At 34.2% G+C, this 15,844-nt stretch overlaps 1 protein-coding gene across 1 annotated transcript; it reads left to right on the plus strand.

Annotated features, from left to right (window-relative positions):
- Positions 1-9,806: 9,806 nt before the first annotated feature.
- LOC132303203 (protein DOWNY MILDEW RESISTANCE 6-like) lies at positions 9,807-15,372 on the plus strand. Its single transcript, XM_059800370.1, has 4 exons — positions 9,807-10,213; positions 10,393-10,640; positions 13,646-13,970; positions 14,597-15,372. The coding sequence occupies exons 1-4, from the start codon at positions 10,016-10,018 to the stop codon at positions 14,837-14,839; spliced, it is 1,014 nt and encodes a 337-aa protein (XP_059656353.1). The 5' UTR covers positions 9,807-10,015; the 3' UTR covers positions 14,840-15,372.
- The last annotated feature ends 472 nt before the right edge of the window (positions 15,373-15,844 follow it).

Raw genomic sequence — 15,844 nt, forward strand, 5'->3', positions numbered from 1 at the left:
CATCTTAGATTCCTTAACATGACTAGTACCTACATAGGTAATTTCAAGTTTATCCCAAATTTCTTTGGTCGTTTTGCAATCTAAAATTCTATTGAATTCATCTTTGCTTAAGGCACAATAGAGATTAGTGATAGCCTTAACATTGCATTGCACAAGCCTACGGTCATTGAGGGTCCATTCAATATCGGGTGTTGGAACTCTTTCACCATCTACTGTTTTGGTTGGAATATGGTCTCCTTGTTCGGTGGCTTTCCAAACATCTATATCTATGCCTCTTAGGAATGCTCTCATTTTGATCCTCCAATAGTTGTAGTCATTTCCGTCAAACCAAGGAGGTCTATTGTTAGATTGACCTTCTTGATGAAAATTTGCATTGGTCATGATCGTTCTCTAAAATGATTAAATCTTTTTCTAGAGATTAGGCTCTGATACCAATTGTTAGTCACTAATTGACTCTAGAGGGGGGGTGAATAGAGTCAAGGGCCAATTTTTGCAATTTATAAAGTATTAAATCTCACAAACTGTTAAGCACAAATCAATTGAAATATTTAAGCAATATATGGCACAAGTATAAGAGAGATAGAGATAAGAGATTACAAACAATGACTCAGCGATTTAGCGAGGTTCAGAAACTCCTACTCCTCGGCTCAAGGTCCCCCTTGAGACTTCTCAAATTCACTAGAGCTTCTCCTTAATGGTGGAGAGCAAACCTTCAATTGAAGCAAGACCTTGCTTCTTTTCCTTGCTAAGAGAACACCATTCGCCTGGGCTTTCTTTTGGGTCACACCAACCCTTTACAATAACTTAGAATAGAAATGAATTGTACAATAAATCTCTCAAAGATAGAAGTACATAGTTCTGCTCACGACTATAGTAAAGATGAATATATATATGAAGCTCAGAATTACTACAGTGGAATGAAATGTAAGAGAGGAAATGAAAGCAAATGAAATGAAAGCTCAATGAATGCTTCTTTAATGTTCTTCAAGAATGGTAGAATGCTCTCTATAATGGCGTAATTTATGTTGCAGACCAACCTCTGTATTTATAGATAATCGGTGTTCAATATAGCTGTTGCAGGTGGTTGGGAAACAATAAATGAAAAAGTTTCCGTTGTAGTTCAAAACCCTAGAAGGAGCCGGCTCTTGTAAAATAAGAGGAAGCGGCTCCTTAGCCTTGAGAGCCGGCTCTCCATTGCATAGAGCCTGCTCTTTGGTTGGAAGATTCTTTTTTCATTGAAAAATAGCTTACTGGAATGTTGAGAGCCTTCTCTATCTTTTATTGAGCCTTCTCTATTTCATGGAGCCTTCTCTAATTTTCATGGAGCCTTCTCGAATTCATGGAGCCTTCTCTAATTTTTCACGGAGCCTTCTTTATTTACAGTATGAGACTTAAAATGAATTTATTTAAGTCCTAACTACACTTCATATGATGTGAGGCTCTTGTGTGAATGTGTTCAAAAACTTAATGAGCTAAATTTATGTTCTTTAAAAAATGAAATGAGAATGCTATGCATGAATTGTAATTTTAAGCTTCAAAATATATTCAAATGAACTTTGACATTAAATCTTAAGCTCTCACCATCCTATCTACCCTTTTCTTCATTTCTTGACTATGATCATTTAGGCTTGATGAAGACTTGCTGAAAAGCTTGAGTGATCTTTAAAGTCAGAGTTTTTCTTTAATGTCTTGCACTTTGAGGCTTCCTTGAATCCATAGCTTGAGTATTTGGAATTCTTGGAATGGATCTTCTAGCTCAACATTGAGGATTGAATATTGATTAACTATATATCACTCAATGAAAATATTAGTACTTAAACATCATTAATGGTTTGTAATCATCAAAACATAAGATTGACATTTAGATAAAATCCTTAGGCCAACACAACCTCTACCCCTTGGATTACGAACGGTGGATTCAAGATTTAAATTCAAAGGAACAAAAGGGAGATTAAGTGACCTTCGACCATGCATGCACAAAACAAGTCAGCACACCAACAATAACAACAAATATCAATAACGTCTTCTCTACAACAACAATCAATCAACCTCCACATACAATGTTCCCATACTCCCATGCTTTCAACATTTAAAATAAGTGGCCGCAACAAGGACCGATGCTGCAACAATATTAACAAGGCCTAAAGTACAATTAAAGTAAATGAGTTCAAGATACGCTCACAAAGTTCCCAAACAATAATAACAACTTCAAGATTCAATGCTTGCTTCAAGGTCCAATGCATGCTTTCATTTCCTTCAAGTACCTAATTGCAAAAGTAATAAGTGAGAAAACAAAAATAAAAGTAAAGATAAGGGATCAAAATAGTACTAATTCCTATTTTGATTCCAGATACGACCGTTGACAATCCCCGGCAATGGCACCAAAAACGCGGTGTAACCTCGACCGAGTGCTCAAAAAGATAGTGAATTAATAGTGGCACCACATTTAAAAATTTATAAAACCATTAGACACTTATACTATGTAGTATGAAGCGTGAAGAGATTATCCCAAGAGATTGTAAGGGTATTTGGAATTAAATTTGGATTAGTAGGTCAAGTGATAAAAAGAGTAGTTTGGTTTGGTTTACTTAAGCTATGATTAACTAAATTAAGCAATGCAAGAGAAAACAAGCTAAATAAAGTAGGGTGTAGAGAATAGGAGAGAGGTCTTAGGGTGTAGAGAATCACCACTAAGCTTTTCCTCTAAACATCTAGTCTTTAACAATTTAGGGGAATTCAATGTTGTAACCAAGGTATGTGTGTTCTACCAATTGAAACAATGAGCATGGCTAACAAAAACAAGCATGAATTATCTACTTAAGCTCGAATGTAGTACAACTCATCAAGTTAAGGCATGAACCATTCAATAAACCTATAATTGGAGTACACATCAATCTAAAGAAATATATATCTTATAACAAAAAGCATGAATTATCAAATTCAAGCATAGATTATCTACCTAACTAAAAATTTAAAGGCAATTACACTAAGACAAGGAAATTAAACTAATTAACTAGGGGTGTAGAATAATCCATCAAGCATGAGCATAATCCATCAAATCAATTCACAAGAGTATCCATTAATAATAATCATGCATAACCATCACTAGATTCTCAATTGAATCACACGTAAACATGTATCAAATCTAGAGAAACTAGTGTAGAGACATAACCCCCAATTTAATCACACATAGACATGCAAATAAACTAAATAATTAATTAGAAGAATTGAACCATACAAATCATAGACAAATTCAAGATCTATACATTCATAAGGTTAAACATTCATTACAACAAGGAATCCCCAAAAATGTCAAAGGTCTAGGGTTTAAAGTGCAAGCCTAGGGCTTTTCCAAACCCTAAAAGGATGATTTAGCCACTCATGGATGTGGTCATAGAACCCTCAAAGGCTATCTTCAAGCTTAGCTCCATCTTCTTCTTCTTGGTCTTCTTGTTAGGAACCCTAGGGATGATGGTGATCTTGCCTCTTTTCTTACTCAAAAACCCTAATTTCTAGAGAGAGAAACTATTGTCTAAAAATTAATTCAATTGTAAAATTAGCTAACCTCTATAAAAATGGTTCAATTTGATTTAAATACAAGCTCCTTGGAGTAGTGAACAACTCAAAAAATGGCCTTCTAACTGGTCCAATCTCGCAGCCATGTGATAAGTAGAGTTTATGTGACGACCTTGGATTTTTTAACCCAATGTGTCCTGTGATGACCCGAAGCGGATCCAAAATGCGGAAGCAAAACAAAACCAATTCCTTATAGATGTACATCATCCCTAAGACACAAGAATGGCCCTTTAAGGAATTTCGAGACTCAGCGGAAGCAAAATGAAGACAAGGGTATCAAAACCCTACCAAAAGAAGGACCAAGGGTAAAATGGTCATTTACCCTAAGAGGAAGGAATTTGAATCCCAACAAGTCAAATGAGATCAAAAAAATTCAAAAACATCCTTTGGTAACTTAACATGAAGTCTCAAGGCCAAAGGAAATGAAATCCCAGAAGAACCCTATCCTGGTTCGAACCAAAACTGACATACTCTCACTAAAACAATTATATCTTGAGTTAAGAGAAGAATTTGAAACTTAAATTGGTACCATTGGAAATCTTACTTCGACGCGGTCAATTTAGACTCAAGAACGGACCAATTTGGAGTTAAAACAAAGAAGTTACATCAGTTTGAAATTGGGAGTCCAAAACTGAAAACTCTGGAAGACTTGAACCGGTTCAACATTCTTGAACCGGTTCAACATTGACAGTACGCCCAAGCTGAACCAAAATGACACCTTGAACCGGTTTAACTATTCTTGAACCGGTTCAACTTGAACAGAACACCCAAAATGCAGCAGAAACAGTGTTTTAGCAGAAAAATGAGTTTGCGACACGGTTTTTGAGGTCAAGATGACATTTTTCAGAAAAATGTCATGAAGAAACTCCCCCTAAAATCACATTTTCTATGTGATGGAGTCAAGAACGGAATTTATTTCCCAAATGAATTTCCCAAAATGCCCTTAAGCCGAATTTTTCAACAAAAAGGTGAAATGAATCCATAGGAGACTCAAAATACAAACAAAAGAGTTTTTCATGAAAACGATCATTCACACAAATATAAATGGTGATTTTGAGCGCGCGGGAATGGTCCGCGGCTCTCGAAAATGGTCGAGTCAAAATCCGACCCCCCAATGGCCAAAAAGACGAAAATGAACTTAAAATTGAAACTTTGAAAACCAAAATCAACAACTGACTTCAAATGACCGTTTGGCCCTTGGCCACACTTCGTACATGATTAATGAGACCCTATGAAAGAATAAAAAATGGAATTCCCACACCAGATGCAAACATGGTGAAACTATTACTTGGCATTTTTCAATATTTTCATAATATTTCATGAAATCATAAGTCTCACAGGATGCAAAATACATGACATTGGCCTCTGGCCTCATCTTATACATGTTAAATACATTGTAAGGAGTGCACTCATGTACACACTACATATATGGAATCAAATATACACATTTTGACAAATAAGGTTACAAATGGTATTCCAAGCCAACCTTCACAAAGATGGAAACCTCCAAGTCCACAAACCATCCAAGCATAATGAGAGTCTCAACTTTAATTCCTATACCTGAAAAATGTCCGCACAACGTGGGTGAGTAACATAAAGCTATTCGTAGGAGATGAGCATGCATTGATCTAACTTTTTACAATTTTATCACCTTAAGGTGAAACATATTAAAGGGGCTCATGCCACCTAACGTCTATGTCAAAATGTGACCTAGGGAGCATCCTAAGCTACCTAAGATCATTTCTAGCACAAATCACATCATTCATGCAATTCAGGTAACATGGGAGCATGCTATACAAAGCAACAAGATGTAAATTCTCAAAGTCACTAACTTGAAATCTGAAATGCTAAAACAATTATAGTGGATCATGCCACCTAAAGTCTATATTCCAAATGAATCTATAGGATCATTCCAAAGTCACATTTGAACAACAAAGCACAAATCACAATATCTACACAATTAACCAACATAAAAGCATGCTACACAAGTATCAAGATATAGATTCTCAAGGTTACTATCTTGAAATCTAAAATGCAATAACAACTAAATATAACAATTTAGTACAATTAGAATTTCAAATACCATACTTCAAGACATAGATTCTTTAAGTTATCAACTTGAAATCTAAAAGTGTGAAAACAACTAAATATAACAATTTAGTATGGATGTACTTAACAACATCAATCACCAATAGCCAAAACCACAAGTCACAACTAAATATGATTGTCAACTTGGAATTGAATGCGAAATTAAATAGTGGAAGACTTAGACATCACGTCTCGGATTTCTGCCGAGAACTAAATGGTTATTCCTGGCATTAACCCGCTGGGAAGACCACCCTAGTGCGCACTATCTCAATTGGGGAGAATTCATACCTCCCACATTAGAGCCAAACTCTAGCCATGTCACTTGTAACAATGTCCCAAGACTCCAAAATAATCAAATAAGTTCACAACTTATATGTAATTTATATAATGCATGAAAACCACCTTCCATGCACAAGTAGGTTGAAACCACATAATCCATGCCTTAGAGTTTCAATTCTAAAATGGCATATATAATGTCAATTACAAAATGTACAATTCATTACACATGGCATCAATATATTCCATAAAAAAAACATGTTCTCATGAATATAAATATAACAACAAATTTGTCCAATGCTCAAAACACAACAAAGTGAATACATAACAAGTTCAAGTCCATGATTTGAATATAGAAACAACTTCTAAATTACCAATAGATTCATGGAGCCATTAGATAGAATTTCATTAAACAAGATAATCAAATTCGAATAACTTCAAATTAATATATGTTAAACAACATAGCATGCTCATTACATATATCAAATCAAAAGTGTCAAATGAGCAAGATAGCATCATATAGAATTTGATTAATGTAAATTAATTAAATCTCCAGATTTCAAAAGTTATTCAAATGATCCCTAATTAATATATATCAAGCACCAAATCATGGTCATACCATATCTCAAGTCTAAAATGGAATACAAGTAAAATACAATTTACTAGAATTTAAATCAAATTAAATCCATTTAATCTCTAGATTTGAAAATTCATCTAAATCATCCCAAATTAATATATATCAAAGATCAACTCATGGCTATGCCATTTACCAAGTCTAAAATGAGTTATATGCAAGATATGATAAATCACTAATTTCTCAATTTAACAAAAGACATGCATACAACTTATAAAAGCATCAATAACATGCAAGAAACAAAAATATAACCCTATAACATCCCCTACCTCACTAGAGAAGAGTCTTTCTAGAATCCAAGGCAAATCAATACAAAATGGCAAACCCTTCTAGGGTTATGTAGAGGAGGATGAGGGGAACAAAAAGTGTTCCAAGCTTCAAGGTCTAAGGTGAGTGGAAGGCCATCAAAAATCAAGGGCAAGGCCTAAGGTTTCAAGCTCTATCCATGGAGGCTAGGGTTTTCTTTACAAGAGATGAAGGAGATAGAAATTAAGTGTGAAAGAATGTGAGTGGAGGAAATAGAAATCCTCCACTTATTATGCGGTCTTACACCAAGGTCAACACACATAAGTTTTAGTTAATTGCACAAAAACCCCTCTTAATAACATAATTCCAAAGTGACCCAAAAATTAATTGCAAGACTTAATTTGGAGCATACACTTGTCACTCATCCAAGGCTCCATCCTAGGCTTAATCTTAGGCCTACACTTGTCAACCATCCAAGCCAACAAGTGCACCAATCCTAAGCCAACAAGTGGTTGAATCTCCACCCTCCACATGTCATCATCTAAGGCATCAAAGTATTTCCACACAAATGTCAACAAGTGGACCAATGAGACTGTGACACTTGTCACACTTTTCAAAAATTGTAAAAGGTCCTTTTTGAAAATATCTTCCAAATTAAATTGCAAAATGGTTCCTAAGACGAAAAAAAATTACTTTACAGTATTTACACAAATGACCCCAAAAGAAAGAGAAATTACAAAGAAGTGTGCATCCACACCCCTAAGGAAGAAAGACCACAACTAGCATGCTTTTCTACAAAAGTAAAAATACACATAGCATGGAATTTAAATATCGTGGATGCATGCAAAACCGGAATCAAATCCGAACACGAAAAATGAGGTTATTCCAACAACGTGACAACCGAAAAAAAGACGAAAAGTGAATAGTGTCACAAAAGTGAAAACGTGAAAATGACTCGGTCCTCAAAGGAAGTCGTCAAACCAAAGGAAAGAGTATCAGAAACCATTCCCGAGCACTTAATATGACACTAAGTGATGAGAGGCCGAACCCAAAAAAGAAAGATCAACGAAAAAAAAAATATCCGTAAAAATCAGAGGAAAGGAAAGGAAGGAAAATGACCGGGTCATTACAGTTCAAGCGAAGTCGGGAATAAAACAGCTCACTGCCAACAAGGGTGGCGATCGATCGCCAACTTCTGCGATGGATCGCCAACTTTGGCAATCAACAACTGGCAACCTTATCCTCTTAGTTGGCGCTGATGTGGCACTGCAAACGATCGCAGATTGGCTACAATCGATCGTGGAATTGACGAACGATGAGCTGGCAGTCTTATCCCTTTGATGACGTAGCTGCGATGGATCGCGTGGCCTGCAATCGATAGTGGGTGACTCTGCGATCGATCGTTGATGCTCTAGGGAAATTTTTCTGACTTTTTAAGATTTTCTTCTTGACTCTAAAAATGGCTTAGTAGGCTATTTTTAGCCCATTTGAACCTTATTGACCTGAAATAAATAAAAACAAGAATTAGAACTAAAATGAGAAAGTAAGTTAGATGAATGGACTAAAATACCCTAATTTAGGTGCTAAAATGTGCAACATTTGAGTACTTATCACACATATTAGCAACAATTCTTATCAATAATCGTAAGTATAAAGAAGGGAACCCCCTCATCTCTGTCCCATTCACATTTGCGCCGTTACAACTATTTCGAACTAGACTTCCATAACCAAAATCGGCGGTAGACAAGGCAAAGGAAGGGATGAGTAAGGCGGCAAAGAAATTATAAAGTAAAGAGATCATGACATTTGGTCCTCCGACGATAGAGGAAACGTAGGGGTGGCGAAGACGCTACCAGAAGATCAAAGAGATTGTGGTCCATTGATGATTATGTGGAAGATCCTATGAGGAGGGCTTGTTATGGCCTTTGTACCTAGATTACCTACAAAAACTAATATTTTTTGCCATCATCCATTTTCTCTCTTTAGCTCTCTCTCACAACTCGATCTCAGACTTTATCATTATGATGGAAGAGGAAATTTTGGGTCTGCTATTTTAGCACCATTATTGAGAATTTCATTATGAGAAGCAGTGCATACTGTCAATCTTCAGGGGTGCGTATTGTCAATTTGGGGCTTAGGTTCAAACTTTCGATTTAGGGCTTGGGCTCCAACTATTGATTTAAGCTCATTGTGATAGTACTGTGAATGTCGATTTGTAGGGATATGTACTATCAATTTAGGGCTTGTTCTTTTTCAATGGAGCAATATGGTCTAGGTGTGTATCTACTACATATGTGTGTATATATGATGTAGAGGATAAAGATAGATACTTTATAGAGAGAAGAGAGAGAGAGAAAGATGGGTGAAGAGGATAGGGATAGAGATAGCGATAGAGAATAGGGATCTAAGATGATAAGGATAGAGATAAAAAAAATTAAAAAAGAAATGGAGAAGAAATAACAATGTACAATACAATATCATCTACTCAACAATTTAAATTATGCCTCAATGGTAAACTCCCACGTGGGTCCTCCCGGCCAGAAAAACAGAAAAGTGCCGAAATAAAAACCATTGCATTTCCAAGAGTCCTAAAAGCAACTGATTTTAGGATTTAGGAATTTTGGAATTGAATTTAGCAAAAATCCATATGTAGGTCACGTTTGGCCTTTAAGGATCATAAAGGGGTAGTATGACCTTTTTGTATCATAAGGGTTGAATGATCGTTTAATTTTAATATGACAATCGTGAGACAGGATCGCATGACTTAGCAGTTAAAAAACAACTGCCGGTGACCGTACTGATTAAATTGCCACCAAATCGCTAAGTTGAAGGGGTTAAAATACATCCTTGGTACTTCAAGAGGGCCATTTGCTCATAGGGTCATAGTCGGGGGTTTACTACCCTATTGTATATTCTATTGTATCATATTAAATCTCCTCCGATATGTTATCGAAAAGTGGCCAATGGTCACTGGCTGGAAGACTTTGTGACACTCGGTCAACCAAAACAAAACTCTCCCTTCCCCCCTCCCAATCTTCTTAAGTGCACATGCCAGTCCCCTTCCTCGAAGTCACTAGCTAAAACCTTGAAGGAAGAGGTGCACGCACTTAATCAAGGTTCCCCACACACACACACACTCTATCTACTGTTTATTCCTCCCTCTCTATATATCAATCTCTGAGGTCTCCGGAATCCATGGATACAAAGGTCATCTCAACTGGAATCCGCTACTCAAGCCTTCCGGAAAGTTATATCCGGCCGGAATCAGAAAGACCAAAACTTTCAGAAGTGTCCGACTGTGAAAACGTTCCGATTATAGACTTGGGTTGCGGTGACAGGGACCTAATAGTACAACAAATAGGCGATGCCTGTCAGCAATATGGCTTTTTTCAGGTTTTTAGTTTGATTCCATTTCCATTTCAATCATATAAACTAATCAATATATATCTCATGGTCTTTAATATTATATATTAGTTAGAACTAGAGTCCTATATATATATTAGTGGAATTTTAATTGCTTTATATATATATGTGTGTGTGTGATGTTGTGAATTAATTTGTGTATATACTAGGTGATAAATCATGGAGTGTCCAAGGAATCGATAAAGAAAATGCAAAGTGTGGCTAATGAGTTCTTCTGTTTACCAGTAGAAGAGAAGATGAAATTGTACTCTGAAGACCCATCAAAGACCGTGAGACTCTCCACTAGCTTTAATGTGAAGAAGGAAAAGGTTCACAATTGGAGAGACTTTCTCAGACTCCACTGCTACCCATTGGACAAGTACATGCCCGAGTGGCCCTCAAATCCCTCTTCTTTCAAGTAACTCTCTCTCTCTCTCTCTCTCTCGCTCTCTCTCTCTCTCTTTCCTATTTCTTCTAGTTGAGTTCTTTGTTTTGTTATGTCTATAGACATCAAATTTCAAAATGGTAATAAATTATCATAGGCAACGCACTATAACTCAATTATTGGCATCTCACATCTTTTAAAAACATGTTAACTTGTTTCATACTTGTTACTTAATTTGGTAAAAAAATTTCTCTGATTTAATTTAAACATGGATAAATCTTTTTTACGAAGAATATTTTACCCTTTTATGAGGGTATCTAAAAATTTTTGTGTCACCTTTATACCTAATAGTTCCTACGCGCCATGAAAAACTTTTTATGTTACCATAAAATGCACGTAAAATGCATTCTTCTTTGTGCAGAGAAAATAAATAAATAAATAAATATATATATATATATATATATATATATATATATATTATAAGAGAAAAGGCTACAGTCGGACTATTTTTAGACTTTTTGGTAAATACTTACACACCATGAAAACTTTTTACGTGTGTTTGGCCTGTTAAAAAATCTTGTAATAGAGAAGGTTACTGTCACATTTAAGGAACTATTTTTGGGCTTTTTGGTATATTTATACACCTTGAATAACTTTTTAAGTCGTGTGGTGTTTGGCTACTCTAAAAGGGCTTTTTCCTTGTAGTGACAAAAACAATCTTATTATAGATTACGTTCACATTTAACGGATCACTTTTAGGGCTTTGTGATACATTTACACAAATACTTTTTAAAAAAATAATAATAATAAATGTGCAGGGAATCCACAAATCTAATTTGTTTATCAACTTAATTAAGAAGTTTAAAAAATATATATACAAAAACTGTCATAGACTCTTACTATCTCCTCAATAAAGATACTTATGTTAAGAGGAGGGAGTAATATATTACTAATAAAATAATAATAAACAAAGTTGTCGTACTTTACCTAAAAAGATAAAAAAAAAAAAAAATTAATACTCGTCGTGGTTCCACGTGCTGCCGACTAGGTAGTATAATATTTAAGTTTCGGCGCCGTTGATTATTGGGTAATGACGTCATGCAAAGCCTACGTGGCTGACATCATACCCATTGACATTTTTGTACATCTAACTACCTTTTTTATTTAAAGTATCACTTTTTCCGCGACATCATTCAATGAATACGTGTTGACGTAAGCGAATTGAATTATATGATCATTGTTTTATATGATCCATGATTGCCTCCTCATAATATCTGATTTTTTTTTTTTTTTTTTCCTTCATGATAGCTGATTCAGCATCTTTTAAAATATTTTAATTTTAATTTATTTTATTTTTGGTCAACAGTATAAATGACTCAAAAATAAAACGTGCCATCAACAATATTAAGACCCGTTTGACCATCACTTTCGCTCCATATATTTTTATTTATTTTTTGGTTTCAAAATTTCAAATAGTACTGCAGTGAATTAAAATACCAAAACGTGTTTAATAACATTTATTACCATTTAAATAGTATTAAATAATTTTTTAAAACATAGGTCAAAATCAAAAATTGGTGCTTCCGATTCTGACCTGGTGCTTTTGATTGCCTCCTCCTTGTACCAAAAGTTGTCTAATTTTTCGTGAATGTATTAGGTGAAAAAGAAGGTATCTTTTATTTAAGTATTATATTACTTTTTTATCAATATTCCATTTTTCTAAGGTAAAAAAGTTTAAACTGTTTATATAAGTTTTGCTATAAATAATAAAGTTTCAATAATAAGTTAATCATTTTAAAAAATATAAGTTACAATTTTTTTTTTTTTTCTATTTTTATGATAAATTGATACTAATAATAAAAATATGATAGTAAGTATAATTTTTTTTTTTTCTTAGGTGTTACTCACACACCCATATATGCCTTAAGTGAAACTTGAACCCCGACATTCTTTTGAAAATTAGGGGTTTAATATCCGTGGGCTACTTGCCCATTACTAGGTAAATACTATAATTGATATTTAGATAAGAGAAAAAATAATAAAAATAATTTAATAAGAATTGACAAATTTTAAAGAGATGGTAAAATAATCTTTTGTGATGAATTTGTTCTTAATTATAACAAATTAATAGTTAGAGGGAGGAACAATTATAAAAAGGCAACAGTTAAATGGTTTTTTTTTTTTTTAAGAAACATATTTTTATGTTTTTGCTTTTAAAAATATTACAATCAATATAAAATTACTAAACATACTTTCAAATAATATTAAATACACTCTAAAATATAAACGTTGTTACTATTTTAAGTCAAAACAAAATACAAACAAAGGGAGATTGCTAAACATACTCTAAATTTGTGAACTCTATTATAAAACTCGCAAAATTTATTGTTTAAAGGTTGTACTGCACTTGCAATTAAAGCCTGGTCACCTTCAAGGAATAGCATCTCATCTTTTTATTAGATGTGACAAAATACTATTTGTTGTTACTTATCAAAAACAGAGAGATGATGGAGTCCCTAGTGTGCATCTCTATAGATGTCACTTTATAATTAGAGTATTACTCCAAAATTTACATATTTAATTAGGATATTACTCCAAAAATTTATACGTACAATTTTCCATTGCACAAACTTTTGGTATTTATATTCTTACAAAATATCACATTCTCACAATCATCACAATTACAATCATTATTGTAACGGACAATTCTAGAATACTTTTAGGTACCATACTCTGGTCCTCCTATCGTTGGATGTGATGGTAAAACTTACCTAATGGATATCCAACGAAAAATTGTAAGACTTTACGTAAGTAACAATAAAACTACTTTAAACTACCCATGCCTAATGTTAATGTTCATACATTGGGATACTGTGAATTAGGAAATACAAAACCAAAAAAAAAAATTAAAATAAAGTTCATTTTGTTTTTTCATTGGTAAATTCATTATTGGAATAAAAGTTACTAAACTCTCAGTTCCAAGACAAATTGAGCATCCGTATGTTATAATCTAATGATAAATTCTTCCACATTAATAGGGATATTGTGAGGAATTACTGTACAGAAGTTCGGGAGCTTGGGTTCAGGCTGCAGGAAGCCATATCAGAGAGTTTAGGGTTGGATAAAGACTACATAAAGAATGTGTTGGGTGAACAAGGACAACATATGGCTGTTAACTACTATCCTCCATGTCCAGAACCCGAGCTGACTTATGGATTGCCAGGGCACACTGACCCCAATGCCCTCACCATTCTTCTTCAGGACCTACAAGTTGCAGGCCTTCAGGTTCTTAAGGATGGCAAGTGGGTAGCTGTTAATCCTCACCCAGATGCTTTTGTCATTAACATCGGTGATCAATTACAGGTAACTTAGCTTTTATGGTAAAAACAAAAATTTTAATTGACGATCGTTATAGAAGAGAATTTTATTATGTCACACTATAGATTAAATACATTTCACATATAGGGTAACATGAACAAAGTCCTTTCAATATGCTTTCCTTTATGTCATGCTTAATTGCTTATGCCTCTCGAACTTGTGATTGAAAATGGTTTGAATAATTGTTTAAACTTACGATTTAAACAATTGTACATATTCACTAACAATAAAATAATTTAAACTTCCAAAAAACAATCTTTTGATGAAAATGGTTTTGTTTATGACATTTTTAATTAAACGCTCATGTGGTTAAGAAAGCAGTCCTGTAATAGACACATATAACTAATATTTCATGGCCTTTTATGCTAATCGACAAGGGCCATGAATAGAGATATGTGAATACACATCTTTGATTTAGACTTGGTAAATTTGCATCTTTGGAATGTTTTCCAGAAGCTAATTATTACCCTATAAAGAAAAATTATAGTTGTTTCATTTTAATAGGAATGTGCTTGATTTTCGACAAAAAAGCATGCTGCTAACCCGCATAATATAGTTGATAACTTGTTTATTTTGTGAAGTTGATCAAAATGAATAATGAGTGACTGCAGGCACTGAGTAATGGGAGGTACAAAAGTGTTTGGCACCGAGCCATTGTTAATGCCGATCAACCAAGGTTATCGGTGGCTTCTTTCCTTTGCCCCTTCGATGATGCACTAATCTGCCCTCCAGAGGCACTGACAGAGGATGGAACTGGAGCCTTATACCGGAGTTTTACGTATACAGAGTATTACAAGAAGTTTTGGAGCAGGAATCTAGACCAGGAGCATTGTTTGGAACTTTTCAAGAACTAATTGTCCTTCCGCCTTTTGCTTTGCACCAGTCCTTGAACTCTTTACCTTGATAGTGCCATTAAGAGTTTCAACTCAAGTCCCAAGCACCAAAATTGTTAGGGTGTGGGAGGAACTAATAATACTAAAGAGTGGTTTCCCTACAATTATTTTTCAACTGTAGTTTCAATTGCTTCGTTCCAAATGACGGTGGTATGCAAAGATGATCGTCATCATCATCATCCTTATCTTAATCTCGTACAAATGGAATCTGGAAAGATGCTGATATGTTTTCCGAAGACTTCAAAAATTGCAATTCCTAAAATGTTCTTAAATTTTAATTTTAATTTTAAGTTATGTGGTAGTATGAGTGGCATGTTAGTTGCTCAAACTATTAAGGTGAGTAGGAAGGTGATCCGAATTTTATTATTTGGATTTCGGAACTTTAATATTTATTTTTTGTTTTATGTCCAACTGATTCAGAAAAGTGTTGTTGTCGTATGTTGGATACGAACCTACTTCTATTGTTTAGTTTATTGCTTCATATTGCATTTCAATGACGTGTTACTATATAGTTTTTGCGTAAGATAAAAAAAATTTGTCACATGTGAAACCTCGAATTTTCACGTGTAGGTTGGCTAGGCCCACACCTGAAGACCCAAAAATATTAAAACAATTTGACAATAAACGAATATAGAACACAAAATGAATAAAAGAATAAAAAAATAATTAATTCGCTGAAAGGATTCTATTAAATAAATAAATATTTTCCTCACAGATAAACTCTATAATCTCAAACTTCTAAAATACAACTTGGAAATCCTGTAAGTCAAGGACTCCTAAACCATAAACTGACTCCTAAACCATAAACTACTAATCCACTAGTTCATATACATTTATTAATAAATGTCAACACTACTTAGAAGTAGATAAGATGAGTAGACGAAAAACAAGTCTCCAAGCTGCGGATCCTCAACCTCGAAACTGGAACTTCTAATAATCTGAAAAATAAAGTGTGGGTTAGACCCA

The sequence above is a fragment of the Cornus florida genome, unplaced genomic scaffold, assembly GCF_030987335.1.
Source record: "Cornus florida cultivar Cherokee Brave unplaced genomic scaffold, ASM3098733v1 CherokeeBrave_3.0.0_Hap2_Chr04, whole genome shotgun sequence".
Lineage (NCBI taxonomy): Eukaryota > Viridiplantae > Streptophyta > Magnoliopsida > Cornales > Cornaceae > Cornus > Cornus florida.

Coding starts and splice junctions, on each gene's coding strand:
- LOC132303203 (XM_059800370.1), top strand. CDS start 10,016: ATGGATACAAAGGTCATCTCAACTGGAATCCGCTACTCAAGCCTTCCG. Junction 10,214..10,392: donor AGCAATATGGCTTTTTTCAG/GTTTTTAGTTTG, acceptor TGTATATACTAG/GTGATAAATCATGGAGTGTC. Junction 13,971..14,596: donor ACATCGGTGATCAATTACAG/GTAACTTAGCTT, acceptor GAGTGACTGCAG/GCACTGAGTAATGGGAGGTA.